Source organism: Bombyx mandarina, chromosome 10 (assembly GCF_030267445.1).
Source record: "Bombyx mandarina strain Sakado chromosome 10, ASM3026744v2".
NCBI lineage: Eukaryota > Metazoa > Arthropoda > Insecta > Lepidoptera > Bombycidae > Bombyx > Bombyx mandarina.
The window spans coordinates 4,201,801-4,222,196 of record NC_143217.1 but is presented as its reverse complement, the minus strand read 5'-3'; the positions used below and the strand labels follow the sequence as shown (position 1 = coordinate 4,222,196).

The window sequence follows — 20,396 nt, the reverse complement described above, 5'->3', positions numbered from 1 at the left end:
TCCATTCATTCAATTGATTCTCGATACTTAATCTGAATGTTTTTAGGCGTATCGGTGTATTCGGAGAGGACGAAGATACCACTGGCAAATCTTACTCCGGTCGCGAGTTCGATGACCTGCCCATCGCCGAGCAGCGCAGCGCCTGCGCCAAGGCTCGCCTGTTCTCGCGCGTGGAGCCCGCGCACAAGTCTAAGATCGTAGAGTACCTGCAGAGCATGAACGAGATCTCCGCCATGGTCAGTATTTACCCAAAACATATTAGGCCTCGAACGAGAGTGAACACGCAAAAACTATTTAGTACCTATATACTGAAAGTTGTTAAAATCAGTAAAACGTAATAAGTGTACACCGCAAACAATGTCTTCATAGTGTATTGAAAGCTAGTCCGCCGGTATTATTTAATGTTTACATTTCGCACCACATATTAGAAACGCTTTGTGTTTACGTTAGGGCGCTGCTGTTTATAAACTATAATACTTTAAAGTTATCTCGATCAATACTACAGAGTATTGTGTTTTATGATAGCGACGAGTAATAAAATAATGGGGTAATTCAATTTAGTAAGCTTTTCGCGGACTTACTCACTTTCGGTCGCCACGGAAATATTCACTAATATAATCGAATGCCATTAATATTTATATTTGATTGGACACTTGGGTGAAGTATCGATAGAGTTTAATCTTATGTTATTTTTCCTAGACTGGTGACGGTGTGAATGACGCACCGGCTCTGAAGAAGGCCGAGATTGGTATTGCCATGGGATCCGGCACGGCCGTCGCGAAGTCCGCCGCCGAGATGGTGTTGGCCGACGACAACTTCTCCTCCATCGTCGCTGCTGTTGAGGAAGGTAATGTTGTCCTTTATTTAGTCACTAAATCTTTTTTTCTTTTGATTGAAATTCATTCACACAATATTGATTTTGCCAAAAAACAAATCTTCTTCTTCTTCCAGTGCCTCTTCAATCCTGAAGGATGGCCGTTAGCTTTCTATATTCGTTTTTATCTGCAGCCAGCCGGAACAGCTGTTCGACGGAGGCAATACCGGTCCACTCCCGGATATTCCGGAGCCATGATTTCTTTCTTCGCCCAGCACGTCTCTTTCCGTCCACTTTGCCCATAATTATCAACTGCAGCAGCATGTATCTATCGTTCCTGAGCACGTGGCCGAGATATTCTATCTTGCGCTTTTTGATAGAAGGCAACATTTTTCGGGACATATGAACGCGCTGAAGCACGGTTTCATTCCTGACCCTCTGCGTCCAACTAATGCGTAACATGCGACGGTAGCACCACATCTCGAATGCCTGTAGGCGTCTTGTAGTGTCCTCTTTCAGGGTCCACGTTTCGCAACCATACATGACGATAGGCCAGATATAGCACATGAGTAGCCTGACTCGGAGCTTTATATTCAGTTGACGACAGCAAAGAACTTTCCTCATTTTATTAAAAGAGGCTCGAGCAGTTTCTATCCGGGTCTTGATTTCTTGATCAGATTCCCATCCTTCGTTTACCCAAGCCCCTAAATACTTGTACTGTCGTACCCGCTCTAGTTGTTTCCCAGCTACAGATACGCTTGAACTCAAATCCGGGTTTCTTGAGACTACCATGAACTTGGTCTAGCTTATGTTTATCGACAACCCGGCTTCTTCCCTGCACTCATTAACCTTATTCACAATTGCTTGCAAATCGGCTTCCGATGCTGCAATAAGGATAGTGTCGTCCGCATAACGCAAGTTGTTAACGACCCTGCCGTTGATAAACACATACAAAAAACAAATACTATTTCAAAAGGTTTATTCTATTTAAGTATTTTGTGAATACAAACCAATTACCAATTTATATTAAATCCTAAACATGCGGGAACAGTTGGCACGGAGTAGAAACAAGTGACTAGCTCCCCACCCTACTAATCTACTAGACTAGACGGGTGGACGAGCTCACAACCCACCTGGTGTTAAGTGGTTACTGGAGCCCATAGACATCTACAACGTAAATGCGCCACCCACCATGAGATATAAGTTCTAAGGTCTCAGTATAGTTACAACGGCTGCCCCACCCTTCAAACCGAAACGCATTACTGCTTCTCGGCAGAAATAGGCGGGATGGTGGTACCTACCCGTGCGGACTCACAAGAGGTCCTACCACCAGTAAATACCACATATAAGAGATCCACAGAAAAATTGTGGATTTATTCACCCGCCAGAGAGGTCGACCTCAAATATTAATCATATAAATCTTTGCCAGGTCGCGCTATTTACAACAACATGAAGCAGTTCATCCGCTATCTGATCTCATCCAACATCGGTGAGGTGGTCTCGATCTTCTTGACTGCCGCTCTGGGTCTGCCCGAAGCTCTGATCCCCGTCCAACTGCTGTGGGTGAACCTGGTCACTGACGGTCTGCCCGCTACCGCCCTCGGATTCAATCCTCCCGATCTCGACATCATGAACAAGCCCCCTCGCAAGGCTGACGAAGGTCTCATCTCCGGATGGCTGTTCTTCAGGTCAGTTGAAAATATATATATTATATACATATATATATATATATATTTAAATTAATTGCTGTTCGTTAGTCTCGCAAAAACTCGAGAACGGCTGGACCGATTTGACTAATTTTGATCTTGAATTATTTGTGGAAGTCCAGAGAAGGTTTTAAAGTTAGATAAATATGAAATGCTCGGAATTAAATAAAAATAATAATTTTGTTTTTCCTTTGATGTGTTCCCCATCGGACGGATTCCGTTTGTTTGTTTTAAGTTTATTTTATACAAAAGTTTAGGTCTTTTATTTATCGATTGAGGCACTACGAAGTCTGCCGGGTCAGCTAGTATATAATAGTTATATCGGTTGAGATTTGGTAAAAGTGATGTTTACAGTGAGCGTAATCATATCCTGGAGTCCACTGTTCCTCATGGTTATTTAAATTTACAGATACATGGCTATCGGTGGCTACGTAGGTGCGGCCACAGTCGGCGCTGCCTCCTGGTGGTTCATGTACTCCCCGTACGGACCTCAAATGACATACTGGCAACTCACTCATCACTTACAATGTATCAGCGGTGGTGATGAATTTAAGGTAAAAATCAATTTTTAGTAAAATAATAAAATTAGACTTGGGAACCAAATTGAAAAAAAAATTGGTGTAAATTTTTGAAAGGAAATAAAAGAGTAAGATATGATGATATAACTAATAGGCAGTAAAAATATATTCAAATGATACTTTATTACAAAAATAAAATATTCACAGGGTGTTGACTGCAAAGTGTTCACTGACCCTCACCCAATGACGATGGCTCTCTCAGTGCTGGTCACAATCGAGATGTTAAACGCCATGAACAGCTTGTCTGAGAACCAGTCTCTGGTCACCATGCCGCCCTGGTCAAACTTGTGGCTCGTCGGCTCCATGGCGCTCTCCTTCACTCTTCATTTCGTCATCCTCTACGTCGAGGTTCTTTCGGTGAGTGACTTTTTATTTCAGAGGTTAGAAAATTGTCTTTAATCATAAAATAGATTTTATGAGATTTCGTATCTGATAGAGCACGCGGTAAGGCGGCGCAGGCCAAATCCCACCGATTTGTTTATTTCTGCAGTAGTAACATCCTGTTCTCACTCGTAGAACTGGGATCCTAAACTTCTGGCGCATTAATCATTGTTTTTTAAATTTAGCTTCAAAGACACTTCTGATACAATTGCTCATTGATTTCATGTTATCATGCTATGAATTTCCTTAACATGATTATGTACACAGGCCGTGTTCCAAGTGACGCCGCTGTCGCTCGACGAGTGGGTAACCGTAATGAAGTTCTCAGTACCCGTGGTACTGCTGGATGAAGTGCTCAAATTCGTCGCGCGCAAGATCTCCGATGGTGAGACGCGCACTGTCCTAGACTGGCTCCACGGCATGCAATGGATTGTGCTCATGTGGGCCGTCTTCTTTGGCATCATCATCTACGGACCACTATAAGCCGGCCCGCCCGCGTGTCGCGCCATCCCGTTTGTTGACACCTAATACCCCCGCCGAATTCCGCGCCCCCCGCCGCTCGAGCGGCCCCTAGCGTACAGTCGAGCCGCTGGCCGAGCCACTAGCCGAGCCACTAGCCGAGCCCGCCCGAGCGCGGGTGGCGCGACGAATTCTACTGTGGAAACACATGGACTGTGAGCTGCGCTCACCACAGTACCCGTCATCTAACAGTTTGGAATGCTAATTCTGACGCACCCGTGTGTGAAGTGACATCCCTAGTGCACGGTCCCGGTCGCGACGAAGGACTCCGGTTTAGTCTCTAGTGTTCTCTGTGTCGCTTAGGTGTAGATAGATGTAAACGACGGAGCGTTCTCGCTCCTAGTGCATTATTTATGTGCGAGACAATAAAAAGTTTGGAGCTCATTTTTAGAGGCGAGAATACATCGAGTATATTTTTCATACTTTTACCGATTACATTATACATGCTACACGATTTTTTGATGTGAAGTGGCTGTGAAGATCTTCATTCTGCTTACTTGTGACACCAAAAAATGGTTTTTGTGGAGAAGTATTTATAAGTTAGATAATAAATCTATGAAGGTACATTTTGTATATTTAAATGAAACGAAGCTCCCTTTTTTTTAAATTAACATGTTAATAAAGGACTCGCACATACTCAGTACCTTGTCCTCCTGGACTACAGACGTGTTATTGAAACTTACTAGGAATATAGTAAGCTGCAATGTAAGTTTAGCATAATTTATAGTAAGCGTGTTATTGATAGGGACGTGGTTATGTTTCTCAGCGTTCTGTCTTAATCGAGAACTATTGTCCTTCCACTTGTGACTGCTTTATAACAATTCCTAACGCATTTTCGTTTTTCTTTTTCATATAATAACCTTTTGTTTTCGCCTTATAATAATTTATAAACCTTACCAACAAAATAATAACCATGAATGTTATATTTATTATTATTGATATGCAATCAAGTGGCACAGGTGTAAGCCTTACAGCCACTACCTGGGCTATTGAATGCCAAATCAAATGAAAAATAGCCTTATTTCAATATGAATTGATGTACCATTATTTACGAATTTGGAAATAGAGAGTAATATTGAAATAAACTGTTTACGTAATGTATGTACGAACATAATTTTCGTGGATTAAGGGGTAAACATCTATTTTAGAAACGAGACATTATATAATTGTAAGTAAATATGAATTTTGTCCATTTATCAAGTTCTTTGTAAGGTAGAAAGGTCCGTACGTACATAAGATTTTTTTGTGATTAAATGAAGTGATCTTGCATGTGTGCATTGCATGGTGATATTTTCCGAGTGCAATTTTTTTTTATCTAATAAAAAGGTCTAAAATATAAATCTTTTGCTAAATTATACATAGCCACAAAAGTTTTACTAGAAGATTGTACAACTTTTCGATATTTAAGTAATTTAGTAAAACTTTAGTGTTAATGTATTCGCCGACACAGATAATTTTATTAATGCCTTACAATATCTTTATACACATTCAACACAACTACAGGTATCTACGGCCAGCGGTATGATGTGAAAATGTAACACTATACACTGCACAATTTGAGGGCATGCTCAAAACGTTGTTGTGATTTGTCCTTGTACCCTGAAAAAATACCAGATTAACTTATTTGAATGTACAGTCGTTTATACAAACTATTTTACTTTTCATTAAAATAGTGAACAATTAATGTTTTAATTATTTCCCTTTGAAAATCCAAACTAAAAAACACCCTACCTACATCGCACACATACAACATTCCACTTTCAGATGTGTTCAGAATCCTCACAAGAAAGTAACACTTTTTGTTTTTGCTAATACGTTTGGTACTAACCAAAGTTTTGCAAGCTTAAATACAAATAATTTAATTACATATTTATACCGGCTTTGTTTTTATATTGTGTATTTTACAAAAAAAAAACTATATGAAAATTCCAATAATTGGCATTTAATTAAAATTGCATTTATTCAAAACATTTTTATGGTCCAAATGAGAAACTTTAAAAGAAAAACTTTCGATCGGTATGTAAGAATAATTGCAGAACTTTCCCTAAACCCGTTACGAGTGTCATTGAAAACCTCGCCCTACCCGACCCGACCCGACCCAACCCGACCCAACCCGACCCGACCCGACCTAACCTGACTAGTCCCGAGTCCCGCATGCACTAACGTGGTGTTGTCTGCCCCCAGCCCAGCCGTCGTGGAAGCTGTAAGCGCCGGAACACCGTCGCAGCGCCACTGCACGCACATATTCCATGAACACTATTTGTTTGTTGTGATCCCGCAGTGAAACTACACACGTAACGACACGGTTGTGATATCTGCATAAGACCCAGTAAGTTCGGACCACAGCCTCCGATCGAGCGCCGGCGACACTAACGCTCTCGTTGTTTTCCAGCGAACGAGGTGGTCGTTGACAAGTGGTAAACGACACCGATACATAGTTCCTCACCCGCTTCTCTCTGCTACTTCTACCGCTCTCGTCTCCAGATGTAATAACCGAATGGCTTTTAGTGTGTACGTCGCGTCGCGCCGTTGCGACCGTACCGTGTATGTCGTGTCGGAGAGCGTAGCCGCCACTCCAGCGTTGAGCTCCATCAGAGAGGACTTTATGTTGTTCATAATGTGTATATAATACAGTATGTTTAGGAGGTTTAATCGATTTGTTATAATAATATTACGTTGTTCTAAATAAAGACTACATGGTGCCCGTCGACAAAAGCAGTGCGATAGACGATGTGTACTTAAGTTGAGAGCACTTAATTTAATTTATTGTTATTTTTTTATTCTATTATATTATAGTTTGCTTAACTAGAGCCGAGTCTGTTTCTATTAGTGCTGACGCCTCGACGAGCAATATGGTGTCTGTAAGGGAAGGATAATTTTTGATGATTGTCCAGTGTTTGGGACCTGAGTCCAAAAATTTAAACATACCTGTAAATTTTAATGTATTATTGTTTTGTACAATAAATCGTTATAAAACGACTGTTGTTTTATTTCTTAGCTAATTTGTTTTATTGTATTAGACGAGCAGACAAGTCCTATTAGCAATGTAGCCCAGTACATCTGATATAAGTGGTTATTAGGGCCGAAATATATCAAGGTGAAATAAATGACGGCGCCACCTCTGGATAAGGTGAAACCTTAAGATTACTGTGATACATTTATTTTTCAAGCCAAAATACACAAATATTTCGTGCATCTTTCAGGTGACAGTACTCCAATATTTCGTACAATAAATAAATAGATAAGACGGTGGTACATATTAAAGTCATACTTTAATAAGCACTACCAACAATAGTATTAGCGCCTGAGCTACGGACTAGGTAAATAATGAGCCGATGCGCTTCTTTGGGTGAGCCTAAAAAACAGTAGCAGTAACTTTAGTCCCAAATTAAATAGCTGAACATATTATTAATACATTCATGCTCAAAGAGTTAGAGTCGAATCCATGAGGCTGGCAGATTATTACATGAAACGTGGTTGGGATTTACGCTAAATAGTAGGCTACAAAATTAGTTTAGGGTTTTCCGAAATAAATTTGACTCGTGAATCTTTAAACATTTTACATGCTAAAATATATTTGATACTGTCTGCAGCTAAATTTTTATGTCTTATTCGTTTGATTTGCCTAATGCACTAGCAAAAGAAACTAATCACTATAAAGTGTTATAGCTTTCGGGAAACTACCAAGGAAAGATCTTGCTCCCTAGCGAGTGTTTGGTTCAAACGTTTGGTTGTAGTTGGTTGTACTTGGTTTTTAAGACCGACGCTCTAACTGGTGTATATGGTGTATATCTTGAAAATATCCCTACCACTGTTCAAGTTTTTGTCAAATTTAATGTCTTTTATTCTATGATAGCCACAACTACAAAACAAATGCCAAAGCCATGTGTGTTGTTTGTATAGTAAAATAGCATGAAGTATAATTAAATCAAATAGACTACAGAATGAAATAAAAAAGGCATTAGAATGTAATGCAAGTAAATGCGGTGAAATAATACAACACAGCGGGTGTTGGATGATCTGAAATGATGTAATCTCAGTAAATTTGATGGGAATTTAATGGGAGTTCAATGGATTGGCTGAGCCTGAAACAAACCCTGGCAGCCCCCTATGCTTGGACTCTTCTCATGCTCGTTGCATGAGAAAATCCATGTTATTATAACCTACACGAGACGATATCACCCTGCTGCTTATTTCTGCTACGAAGGAGTCCTTTAGTTCGGTTCGAAACGTGAGATAACTGTTATAGAATACAATTAATACTTCGAATTTAAATTTCAGTGCGGGTGACGGTTTTCATTTGCCGTTGTATAAGGATTCCGCTAAACACTTAATAACAGATGGTAGCGAACCCACCACCATTTACATGTAAAATTAAAAGTGATAAGTAATGTTTCATATTCTTCCTTTCGAAGTTAGGTTCTTACAAAAAGTCCATTGAATTATCCGTAAATTTTCTCCATTTTCTAAAAAGTTATTTCATTTCCTCTCATTCTACGTCTTTACGTCTTTTGTAATCTGGGTATATTCTCATCTTACTTCATTGAATACATTTCTTTCTTGGAAGATATCTGGTTGGTTACAGGCCTTTCGGACGTGTTCCAGAACGTGGGAGCGAACACGCACTCCGCCAACAGGGAGTAATTTCCTAAGAGGTGTACGATCTGAGTGAACTGATGTTGTGGACTATGTTTCACATCATTGAACTCTTTCGCGAGTCCAAAGATTACGGCAGCCTATGCTATGCCCCTAGTGTTAGAACTAGAATCGTCTAATAACACTAAGAGCGTATCTGGTGGATCCGTAAGGACGTATTTAGGGCATCAACAGACGCCATCACTATAAATATTATGTTTATCATTGCGTTTTCAATTACATTCCATTCTATACACTTACCGTACAATTCACATGGCTTCGACCTCATAACAAAAAATTTGTTAGCATGAGCAGCTTTTGTTTGCCTATCGAATGAATTATTTAAAAAATATTGTTGTTTTGTCCCACTGTATTTTTTTCTCTATTCGCTGTTAACAAGGGCTATTCCAGCTACACACAGACGGGTAGATGAACTCATTGGCTCTAACTGGAATTGAAATTGGACCTCGGAATTTGCTTGCACTAGCCGTAGCAAGAGCAGTGTTTCGCAAAGTCTACGACCGGATCGGAATCACGATCGACTGAGAAGATTCGACGAGAAGACAACAGTATTATCTATATATATCCTTTCCTATAACATGCATCTATCGGGACTTTTTGTCGGGAACGCGAGGATTGAAGTTGTGTGATTTGTTTTATTTTGTCTATTTAGTGTTTCTTCAGATTTAAATGTGTAATAACAGTGGATTATTAACTGTTTAATATCTGTGAAAGTGCACAAATGTGGGAAAATGAAACAAAGCCACTGGACGTAACTTCTTGAGATCCTCCAAAAAGTTCACTGCATAAAATCTCAGTAAATGTCCACCATTTTACTGATTATAATATATTTCATCCCATATCATCCTATCTCATTTCATTTAATTTCATCCCAGTTGAATAATTTCCCAAATTAATCACCTTCATTTTATTTCATTTCACTCTATATTATTATCATTTTTCATAAAAGTAAGAATATAAATTAAAATAAGACATGACCTAAAGGTCTTAGTTACCAGGTCATAAAATCCCTTAAAAAAATATGCATCTAGGTACTATCCATGGAGTTAATAAGTACCTGTACTATCATGGTTAATACACTTTTACTTATGCGCTTTATCATAAATAATCTTACTCTATGGCTAGACTGTATGGGCTTAGATTCCCTTGCCTTTCTTAATAAGGAAAAATTGGACCAAAAAAAAAAACTATGGCTTCAAACAATCAGTGACAATTGACAAAAACAATTATGATTGTATTTAACTATGTTTTTTTATTTTATCTTAATCCGCTAACTTGGAAAGAATAAATGTAAATAAATTCAATATTACAAAATAATTTAAATTTACTTCCGTTTGTGGTTTCCGTCAGTGGAGAATTTCTTAGCTGGATATTTTTTTCGTTTCAGTCATCACATTAAGAGTGTAACGGGTCTTTGCGTAACGTAAGCAATGAAACGTTACTCAAAATTTATTTTAGCAATAGTTATAGTTTTAGGCGGCGTTTATTACCGAAACGAACTTGACATTTACTTAAGTTCTTTTATTCGAATATTGTACAACGAAAATGTAAATAATAACAATGTGTTTACGTACGACGAACTAGCTCGTTACAACGGTATTGAAAATGCGAAATTGTACTTAGCAGTTTTGGGTACGATTTACGATGTCACAAAAGGTGAAAAACATTATGCTAAAGGAGCGACTTACCATTATTTCGTAGGTCTGTACTGAGGTAATACTTCAATATTTATTTGGAATAAGCATTTACGAAAGAAGATTTACAATTACAATTTAATAATCTAACCATACCTAAAAACCTTTCACCTTCTTGTGTTTGAGGCATCTGTATGGTATTTTATTGTGCACCAAGTAATCTAAATGCAACCAAAAATACTAATAGATCATCTAGGAATAAAAGATTGAGTTTAAAAAGAAATGCTGATTTAATGATAAATGGTATTGTAAAGAGTAGTTTAGTCTCCCATATGTATAACGATTTTTCTTTTATCAGCAATCACTCATCATGCCTACAACACTTAATTCTTTGTGGGAAATCTGTGATCAGAAGTTGAAAATTATTCTGGTAATAATGAATATAACTATTATTAAGAAACAAGGAACTAATTATAATTTTACTTTATTTTCATGATTATTGTAGGCAAAGACGGATCAAGGAGTTTAATAACAGGAGACTTTAGAGATGAAACTAAAGAAAAGGACCATGTTCTTGACCTAAAATGTAGTGATTTGTCTGCACTGTTGCACTGGAAACAAACTTTTAAACAAAAATATACAGAAATAGGTGAGCAATTTTAAAATAAAATTTAGTTATTAATATTGCATATGGCATTATTAGGCTTAGCTGTGTCAACATTCTCAAACCATCTAATTCTAAACACCATGAAAATAATTGGTATATTTAGTTATGTTGTAAAATACAGAATAATTAATTGAAATAGCAATGACATAATCATATATAATAAAAATATAATCTTTCATAACTGTAAATTTTTATATTTCAAAGTTGATTATTTTAATCATGTTTGAAAGTTGTGCAAGGGAGTGTGACCTCACATAATATTTAGAGATCAGACTCGTAGGCACCCCAGTATGAAGTCCTGAGTTGTTTGGTCAAAGCCTAACTAGCCTGTTCAGCCCCTTGGACTATTCTGGTTTGGTAAGCGACTGCTTTATGAAAGAAATGGATAGCAAGGCAACACCTATCTGTGTCTACACACAATATACCCTATAATCAATGTGTTTGCTAACTGCACTAAGCTGGTATTTACCGTATGCTGGTAACATTAAAAAAATGCAGCTGATAATTCTCTGGAAAATCCCATGAGTACTTGCACAAGCACACCCTCAATCACCCATAGCATGATATGAATTAATGCTATTCCAGATTGTCACCACACAGACAAAATTAATCTGTTGGAACAATTTTTATATTACAGGTTTGTTGAAAGGACGATATTATGACAGTCAAGGAAGAGAAACTCCTTATTTAGAGAACTTTAATAGAAAAATAGAACAATGTAAAGAAGAAAAAGAAATAGCCAAGAAAAAAAACCAGGAATATCCACCATGCAATATTGCTTGGAGTGAAGAAGAGGGTACCAAAGTATGGTGTACTAAAAATAGGTAATTATGAATTACAATCTTGCTATGATGAGCGGTACTTGGATTGTTCCTAAAACCTAGTGTGTGTGTGATACAATTGTGGTGCTTAATATGATAAATAATTTTGAATCATAAGAGGGAACCATAATATGCATTACCAAAGTACATACATAGTTTTATCTGAAGCACTATCTAATTTGAAAAAAATTTTTCTTCTAATTATTGCACTAAAATATTTTAGTGGTGGGATAGCACGATCTTGGATTGGAGTTCCTCGTCAAATGTACTCTCCTGGTGAAGATACTCCATCTTGTGTGTGTGTCAATACCGAGAAACACCATACAGCACTTCTTAAAGAATACAGTAACTGTGTAAATACATCAACTGTTTGTATGACTAATATTTAACTAATTTATTTATTACAATAGTGTTATAGAAAAAGTTCAAATTTTCCTACTAATGTAAACATACCAAATTTCCCAACCATAGAGCTAAGAAACTATTTTTATGTAGCAATATTTATTTATTGTTATATAATAATAATATAATTAATGAAAATATCAGGTACATAATAACTAAATTATACCTGAACTTTGATAATTAACAGAATAATAAATTGTGACAAGAACAGTGAGTGTTGTCTAATAAAGTATTTAAAATGTAACATAAAAGACATGTCAAAACTAATCTTGTTACATGGATCTGCAGTTTCCATTAGTGTTACAATATAGGTATTGAAATTATTTTGTGTTTGTCTTGTATTTTATAGTTCATAAATAAATAAATCTAAATAAATAAAAACTCATTTTTTTTGTCCTGTGTGCGATCCTAAATCATTCAACAATTTTTATGAAACAATATATTTTATGTAGTTATTTTTGGCACTAATCACGTAGACGGCACGTGATTAGTTTCAAGAAATCATTGAATTTTAATACAATTTACGATAGTCACATAAGTAAATGCCCGAAATAGCAAAACATGACCAAATCAATGAATCAACAATAATAACTAATTTCGCATCGTGTTTGTTTTCTTTCCATTACCGGCAAGCGAGCACACCGTCGACATGAAATTTGGCCAGGAATTTGGTCTTTGTAATACAGTAATATTTACCAAATTATGCAGATATAGAAACAATTGCAATATCCATTTAAATATATTCACTAAAACATGATTTTAATGGGATTTAATTTGAGTTCCCCGTCAGATTTACTCTCCTAGTGAAGACACACCGTCTTATGTGTGTGTCAATGTTCTGAGGTTCCCTGCGATATCGACATCGTGTTCACATATCCCGAAGGATCGGTTGAAGTGGCAGTGAGCAGGGCATATGCATATGACGGCTGGTGCCAAAAACTTCTCTACTGGTGACCGCGTACCGGAAGAAAAAGTTTTTTTGTCAGGAGCAAAACACCAAACTTCCGCCTACGCATTGGTAACGATAGGCAGGGCATGTGGGAGTTGATGCATATTCAGCAGCTCAACAACCCGCGCCCGTACCTCGAACCGAACTCATCCAATACAGTTTGGGGCAACGTGACATTTCTCGCGGAGCGTATATTATATCCTCGCCACCCTGCTCGTCCTTTCTTTCGGTCGGCGGGCTCTCTAAAGCCCACATAGATAGGGTGCTGCCAACTCGTACTTCCGAAATACTTCGCTGATCCTAACCAGCATAGGTTTGGTAAGTTTTATTTTTTTATTGCTTAGATGGGTGGACGAGCTCACAGCCCACCTGGTGTTAAGTGGATACTGGAGCCCATAGACATCTACAACGTAAATGCGCCACCCACCTTGAGATATAAGTTCTAAGGTCTCAAGTATAGTTACAACGGCTGCCCCACCTTTCAAACCGAAACGCATTACTGCTTCACGGCAGAAATAGGCAGGGTGGTGGTACCCACCCGCGCGGACTCACAAGAGGTCCTACCACCAGTAAAAAGTAAAAATTAATAAAAATTTGTATGAAGCACAACTTATCCTATTTACCAATTTCCACAAGAAACAGGTCTCTCTCACGGTAAAACGTGAAATTACAGTCGATAGTCGTCGCGGCCTAAAGGATAAGACGTCCGATGCATTCGTAGACGATGCAACGATGTTCGAATCCCGCCGGCAGGTTCCAATTTCTCTAATGAAATACGTACTTAACAAATGTTCACGATTGACTTCTACGGTGAAGGAATAACATCGTGTAATAAAAATCAAACCCGCAAAATTATAATTTGGGTAATTAATGGTGGTGGGACCTCTTAGGTATCACCACCCCGCCTATTTTTACCGTGAAGCAGCAATGCGTTTCGGTTTGAAGGGTGGGATAACCGTTGTAACTATACTGAAACCTTAAAACTTATATCTCAAGATCGGTGGCGCATTTACGCTGTAGATGTCTAAGGGCTCCAGTGACCACTCAACACCAGGTGGACTATGAGATCTCCACCCATTTAAGCAAAAAAATAAAAAGAAATGAAAGAAGTAGCAAAGTAGAAATTGATTATTACTCTTTACTTTTGAACAATAATATTTGCAACAATGACTGGCTACAGACTGTAGAATGAAACCTTCTTTGAGGTTTTGAACACCCTGCACACTACCTGCAAAACTTGCATGGCAGCTGACAAGACAATCACTTGGTACTTCAGTGTGCAGTAGTAGTAATCCTTGTTGGGGCTTAAATCATTATCATTATTGTTATCTCTATTACAATATAAAAGAAGAAATAATATGTTGATATTATTGTTTTTCACATATTACTACTTTTCAATCAGATCTTAGATAATTATCAGGGTGATGTTCAAAGTAATATTTCAAGTACAAAATGTAATGTCACATTAATGCTACACTTATCCTTCTGATGGTGAGTGGTCACCATCACTCATGGATTTTAGCAAGGCAGGGGCACAGCAAAACCACTGCCTGCATTTCTCATTCGCATTTCTTTGTGAATGCCTGTTGTGAATATCTTGAATATTGTTATTGAAAATAACGTTTAATGTTGTTTAATATTTGTTTTGTGCAATGTTTAAACAATAATTTTACTAACACCATGAATCTCTTCTTTTACACATTAGAATTATAAGATTCAGAACTTGCAATTTAATTATTATTTTTTTACAAATAATCTAATTATGTTTCTTTATACATAATAAAAGGTGGGTTCTGAATTATTAAAGTTATGTACAATTTAAATTAATTGTATTGTAGTCATAATTGATTATTTAATACAAATACCACAGGTACAAAACACATTTTATCATATATTACTTGTACTTGGTGAGACAGATTCTGTTTGTATGTCATCTAATTCTAAGCATTCTATTGTTTTCAAAAATACTGTCATGGGTATTTTTTTCCTGTTCAAATATGATTTATTACCAAGTAATTTCTTTATTTTAGCTCTCCTTTTCTTTATTTTCTCTTTAGTGTATTGATTACCTAATTGGAATGTGAGCAGTCTTTTTACTTTACGTGCACCAATCACAGCTTCTGTATCACTGCTTTCAGCTTTGGGTTCTTCATATATAGTCTCTAATGTTTGAGAAAGAGATTTAACAGTTTTGTTGAGATACAATGCCTCTATTTGCTTTGGGTTCGCATTTTCGGCGACAACGTGTTTACGAGGTTTCATATTCACTCGGCGGTTTGAAGGTTTGCTTTTTTCTGGCATTAACGACTTTCTTTTACGCAAAACTCTTGGTGATAATTCAAGAACAGGTGTGTTAATTTTAGGAACATCTGTGTTCAGCTCGTCCACTTCCATTATATCTAAATGTGCCATTTTAGTTGGTAACTCGCACTCCACTCTGAAATTGGTATTTATTTTAAGTTAAATATTGATTTTTACAACAGTTACATTTTAAATAAATGGACTACCTTTATTTTACCTCGAGTGTTCCATGTTTTTTCAGCGTCATATATCAATTTAATTCTTCATTATGGTTCCACGATCGCTCGCGAAAGGCGTAAATTTCTACTGCTTTATTTATTCAGAAAATTAATTAATTCAGAAAAGCAAAGGAAGACAGAAGGGAGGCGCGTACCGTATAGCTGCAGTAAAACCCAGCAGAACCGTTCGTTGCACCATAGATTTTTGTTTTTACTTTGTTTGTTGATTTTTGGAACGGTTTAAGCAAAGAAACCTGAGCCCATACAGTATTAATGATATAACGTTTTTTCCGATCTTTGTGACTTTTAACCAATATTTACGGTTATGAAGTAACATTATTACCTATACTTGAAGAAATTTTAAAGCAAGAAAAAATATAGCATCACACTTCCCCGTCATAAAATACCACACTCCAGTATTAAAAGAACTGTAACAATATTCACAAAACTATCCAATCATTTATTTCACTATTGATCTCTAGGTAGGTACCGAATCGAGCTAGTGATGTCTTAACGTGCTACAAATATTACTTGCAATATAATATTTCGTATAACCCTAAACTTCATTGAGACATAAGCATAACTGTATTCAATGTACTTGTATTTATTTTATAAAACATAAATACATGATTTTATTCAATATATTAAATTAAAATATTTATGTAAAGCACTGTGAGTATTATTATTATATAATATAATAATATATAAATTAAGGTTAAAGATTAGACTTTATGGTATAATATCTTTGCGTTTCCTGTTAGAAAAACTAAACTACTACTGTCATATTTAATTTGGCAAGTTTTTGAAAATTCCAATTTTGTTTTGATAATTATTACGGTACTGGTTTAGAGATAAACACGTACTTCTTACGCTTTAAAAATTACTTAAATTGTAAAAAAATCATATAGGAAAAACAATTCCACTCTATAAAAATATATTATGCTTTTGATTTACATTATATAACCTAAGATTGAACTGCTATCTATCTATCTTAACTAAATAAAAATATTAAAATGACAGACAATAATAGGAGAAATGAAAAAAATGAATCGGAAATCCATAAAGAGTCTAATACTACATCCAATACCACAGAAAGTCAATTAGAGGATAAGTGGATGGTGATTAATTTTTATTTGAAAAAACCTAAACAATGTCCTGAAAAATTTAGTGATACCGTATTATCCTGTAATTAAATTGTAATAATTAGTACAATGCGACGACATCCTGCAATTTTATCCAATATCAACAATTCTGAGAATTCTGAACATTCGTTTTAGTTGGTCATGCCTGTATTATTATTCTATTTGAAGCTGCTATTGGCAGCTAATTTAGTCCTAAATAAACAATCTTGTAATCATTCTTGTACACAATAAATTTTACATCAATCTTATAATAATTAGGTTGAAATTTCCATTTTGTTTCCATTTTGTGATTAGGGATTGCAATTAGTTCAAATGCTATCCCTCGGTGTATATACCTCTCTGGATAATGATACTAAGATATAAATATAAAAATTATTATATTTTACAATATCTACCACACTCACATACCATATCCCTTAAAAAGTTAATGAAAATAAGAATTAAAAAGAAACTACTGTTTTTCCTGCTGTACTCAAAATTTTAATGTTTCAGATAAGGAATTGTGAAATATATGAAGATGAATATGACGAATGCACAAGTTTCAGAGCTAGATTCCATCAGTACTTCATATTTGGTGAGACATTAGATTGTAACCAATGGAAAAAAGATTATGATAATTGTTGTAAATGGGAATCGAAAAAAGATGTTAAAGCTGCTGTAAGTGCAATAAGTGCAATTTTATATAAAAAATCAATATACAGAATATACAAACTTTTATATTTAAACAATAAGATAGATAGGTAGATAGATAAAATAAAAATTAGTAGAAACATCAAACATTTACATGTTCAATCTTCTAAGCAATCATATAAGAACGAAAAACGAATAAGTAAATTAGCCTTTATATATTATATAGGAGTTTCAGTTTTGTTATTAAAAACATGTTTATATTTGATTCACACCAAAATTATGATGGTTAAGGTACCATCTGCATGCCGATGCAGTGTTAAAGCCCTCTATGCATTCTACCACCAGAGACTAAACTAAAGAACTTTCACCACGTATGATGCTTTGTATACTCAGTCAAATAACTATTTACTGCTTAAATACAGAGACAGGTATAAATTTTATTGTGTTCACCGATGTCTTCCACTTAGGAACAAGTTCTTTATTCCATCATAAGTAGTGTTATTATTAATTATTATTATTAGTTATTATTAATCATCTAAATTTTTATGAATTCCTTATCTCAATTGTTTTAACCCCTAATTTTGTTACTAGATTTCATTGGTTTTGAAAGTCTACCCTTGGAAATGGCTACTATAATATAAAGCCCTAATCATTAAACAATTGTGAACATTAACCTGATGGATAGTGGTTAATGATGTAGACTAGAGTAGTCATTCTGCTGCTTAGACTCATTTTTGCTGTATAGATTTTCTTATTAAAATTTAAGACATTTTTTTACATTTATAGGAAGTTGACAGAGGTCATGGTTGCTTGAAGGACTAGCACCTGGTGTACTCATATCAAGTGCAAACATGCTAGTGTTGAAATCCCACTAGCAGGTACCACTTAGCCTAAAAAATACGTACATACCATATGTTCAGAAATGACTTCCACAATGAAAACTGTGGTTGAGCTATTTATTCATTCATGTCTATGGGCTCTGGTAACCAGTTTTACTTAAATTAACAACCCAGCTGAAAATTATAATACAGTCAGTATTTTAGTGTAGTAAATATAAAAAAGAACACGAGGCACAACCAAAGCTGCTGCCTACTTCTGCGGACGTTTCTGGACGAAACTTTGTCTGCCAAAAAACATGTCATGTCATGTAAATATAATGATACTGGCTGAACGGCGCAGTTCCTATACGATGGTAAAGGTGACGGATCATCACCAAATAATTACCACTCAAATACCGATCACCAATCAAATAATTAATGATCCTTTGACACGACTCTGTGAGACTAAATTGAAATAAATAGGTTGTCATTTTTTTATGACATAACTCTGATTACAGTTTGTTTACAGGAAGCACTTATAAATAGCGAAAAAACAAGACGACTAGAAAGATTAAAAGGACACTACAACAACAGCACATGGAAGAAACGCAGTGCACCACCAGCTAACTGGGATAAGCCATTACCAGAATGGATGTCAAAAAGAGATGAGAACACATACCTTGCGTTAAAAGCTAAAGAATTCAGAGAAGGAAAAGTGAAAGAAGAAAAAAGTTTTTGTAGCATTATGTGACAAATGATATAGCTCATGTGTTAGAATTAATAAGTAGTTAATTTAATTTATTAGTAATTATAGTTACCTGTTACTACTTAAAAATTAAAGTATACTTATTTTATAAAATACATAAAATAACTTATTAAATTTTTGATCAGATTGGTACATATGTGGAGAATGACCCATTCACCAGTGTCCTTAAGCCCACTGAGTTTCTCGCCGGATCTTCTCAGTGGGTCGCGTTTCCGATCCGGTGGTAGATTCTGCGAAGCACTGTTCTTGCTAGAGCCAGTGTTAGCAACACACCCGGCTTGAGCCCCGTGAGCTCACCTACACGACAAGAAGAAGCTGAAATAGCCTCTCAAGGCTATAAGCATAGGCAGGAAAAAAACTGTCCTCACTGAAGAATGTGTAATGATATCTATGATTGATTGACAGCTCTGCACCACGTGGACTACTCGTTCGTAAATTTTGAACAGACACCCCCGATCACCCTCTTCGGCCAAGGCTACTGGGTGTTACCCTGGATGCATCCATGACATTCCGTCCAAACATAATATTAGATCGCGACCGTGCCGCGCTTACTCTCGGTATGCTCTACCCCATGATCTGTAAGCGGAGTAAAATGTCCCTTCGGAACAAGGTGACACTTTACAAAACTTGCATAAGGCCCGTCATGACTTACACGAGTGTAGTGTTCGCTGACGCGGTCCCCACGCACACATAGACATCCTCCAATTCCGCTTTTGCAGCTTAGCCGTCGAAGCTCCTAGGTTCGTGAGGAACGTCGACCTACATGACGACCTGGGCGTCGAATCGATCCGCAGACACATGAAGTCCGCGTCGGAACGTTACTTCGATAAGGCTATGCGTCATGATAATAGCCTTATTGTTGCCGCCGCTGACTAGGTACCTGTTCCCTGAATCCTGATCACGCAGAAGCCAGTCACCGTTGTCGCCCTAGACACGTCCTTACGGATCCATCAGATCCATTAACTCTTGCATTAGACGCCTTTAGCTCTAACACTAGGAGAAGGCTTAGGGGCCTCGGTAACCGTACTCGTCGAACTCGACAAAGAGTTTGACGTGCAACGTAACCCATGCATCAGCCCGCTGAGTTGCTCGCCGGATCTTCTCAGCAGGTCACCCGCCTGCCCTGGTGAAAGTTGAAAAGCTTCCAGGACACCAATAATCCTTATCACATAAAAAAAAATTGAACAGCACAAACCCATGAAAAGTAATTTTGAGACACCACCATACTTGGACCAGGACCTCTTGTGAGTTTACTGGTGGTAGGACCTCTTGTGAGTCCGCGCGGATGGGTACCACCACCCTGCCTATTTCTGCCGTGAAGCAGTAATGCGTTTCGGTTTGAAGGGTGGAACAGCCGCTGTGACTATACTTGAGACCTTAGAACTTATATCTCA

The 20,396-nt window shown here is 36.9% G+C and overlaps 4 protein-coding genes across 11 annotated transcripts in view; 3 read left to right on the top strand and 1 right to left on the bottom strand.

The window, feature by feature from the left end:
• SERCA (ATPase sarcoplasmic/endoplasmic reticulum Ca2+ transporting SERCA) overlaps nucleotides 1-6,977 on the top strand; it is a 29,861-nt gene extending 22,884 nt beyond the window's left edge. For 3 of the 6 annotated variants that reach the window (XM_089730206.1, XM_028182738.2, XM_028182739.2), the window contains exons 7-12: nucleotides 47-236; nucleotides 700-847; nucleotides 2,244-2,502; nucleotides 2,930-3,074; nucleotides 3,246-3,455; nucleotides 3,747-5,682. In XM_089730206.1, the coding sequence (XP_089586332.1) occupies nucleotides 47-236; nucleotides 700-847; nucleotides 2,244-2,502; nucleotides 2,930-3,074; nucleotides 3,246-3,455; nucleotides 3,747-3,962 (1,168 nt within the window). In that variant the 3' untranslated portion in view covers nucleotides 3,963-5,682. Of the gene's footprint in view, nucleotides 1-46; nucleotides 237-699; nucleotides 848-2,243; nucleotides 2,503-2,929; nucleotides 3,075-3,245; nucleotides 3,456-3,746; nucleotides 5,683-6,182 lie in introns of those variants that run through there. The other 3 variants (XM_089730207.1, XM_089730208.1, XM_028182737.2) reach the window with 2 other exon arrangements.
• Nucleotides 6,978-9,860: 2,883 nt separating this feature from the next.
• On the top strand, nucleotides 9,861-12,559 carry LOC114249246 (neuferricin homolog). Of its 2 annotated transcripts, XM_028182746.2 has the most exons (5): nucleotides 9,861-9,944; nucleotides 10,042-10,355; nucleotides 10,794-10,937; nucleotides 11,593-11,779; nucleotides 12,000-12,559. In XM_028182746.2, exons 2-5 carry the CDS (start codon nucleotides 10,085-10,087, stop codon nucleotides 12,163-12,165), a joined length of 768 nt encoding a protein of 255 aa, XP_028038547.2. In that variant the 5' UTR covers nucleotides 9,861-9,944; nucleotides 10,042-10,084; the 3' UTR covers nucleotides 12,166-12,559. The 2 variants fall into 2 exon arrangements, with proteins under 2 accessions (XP_028038547.2, XP_089586292.1); XM_089730166.1 differs by lacking the exon at nucleotides 9,861-9,944 and having other exon boundaries at nucleotides 9,959-10,355.
• A 1,686-nt stretch (nucleotides 12,560-14,245) lies between these two features.
• Nucleotides 14,246-15,864, bottom strand: LOC114249232 (uncharacterized). 2 transcript variants are annotated; one of them, XM_089730168.1, is made up of 2 exons: nucleotides 15,635-15,864; nucleotides 14,246-15,564 (listed from the first exon to the last, which is right to left on the bottom strand). In XM_089730168.1, exon 2 carries the CDS (start codon nucleotides 15,537-15,539, stop codon nucleotides 15,015-15,017), a length of 525 nt encoding a protein of 174 aa, XP_089586294.1. In that variant the 5' UTR covers nucleotides 15,540-15,564; nucleotides 15,635-15,864; the 3' UTR covers nucleotides 14,246-15,014. The 2 variants fall into 2 exon arrangements, with proteins under 2 accessions (XP_089586294.1, XP_089586293.1); XM_089730167.1 differs by having other exon boundaries at nucleotides 15,646-15,859.
• Nucleotides 15,865-16,415: 551 nt separating this feature from the next.
• On the top strand, nucleotides 16,416-19,116 carry LOC114249234 (synaptic plasticity regulator PANTS). The gene is made up of 3 exons (XM_028182728.2): nucleotides 16,416-16,764; nucleotides 17,281-17,445; nucleotides 18,766-19,116. The coding sequence occupies exons 1-3, from the start codon at nucleotides 16,660-16,662 to the stop codon at nucleotides 18,985-18,987; spliced, it is 492 nt and encodes a 163-aa protein (XP_028038529.2). The 5' UTR covers nucleotides 16,416-16,659; the 3' UTR covers nucleotides 18,988-19,116.
• The last annotated feature ends 1,280 nt before the right edge of the window (nucleotides 19,117-20,396 follow it).

What these genes read in the sequence shown, in the direction of transcription:
- LOC114249234 (XM_028182728.2), top strand. Translation starts at nt 16,660, where the DNA reads ATGACAGACAATAATAGGAGAAATGAAAAAAATGAATCGGAAATCCAT. An exon ending in AATTAGAGGATAAGTGGATG is followed by an intron (nt 16,765 to 17,280) that starts GTGATTAATTTT and finishes TTAATGTTTCAG; the next exon opens with ATAAGGAATTGTGAAATATA. An exon ending in AAAAAGATGTTAAAGCTGCT is followed by an intron (nt 17,446 to 18,765) that starts GTAAGTGCAATA and finishes GTTTGTTTACAG; the next exon opens with GAAGCACTTATAAATAGCGA.
- LOC114249246 (XM_028182746.2), top strand. Translation starts at nt 10,085, where the DNA reads ATGAAACGTTACTCAAAATTTATTTTAGCAATAGTTATAGTTTTAGGC. An exon ending in ACAAAAATATACAGAAATAG is followed by an intron (nt 10,938 to 11,592) that starts GTGAGCAATTTT and finishes TTTATATTACAG; the next exon opens with GTTTGTTGAAAGGACGATAT. An exon ending in GTATGGTGTACTAAAAATAG is followed by an intron (nt 11,780 to 11,999) that starts GTAATTATGAAT and finishes AAAATATTTTAG; the next exon opens with TGGTGGGATAGCACGATCTT.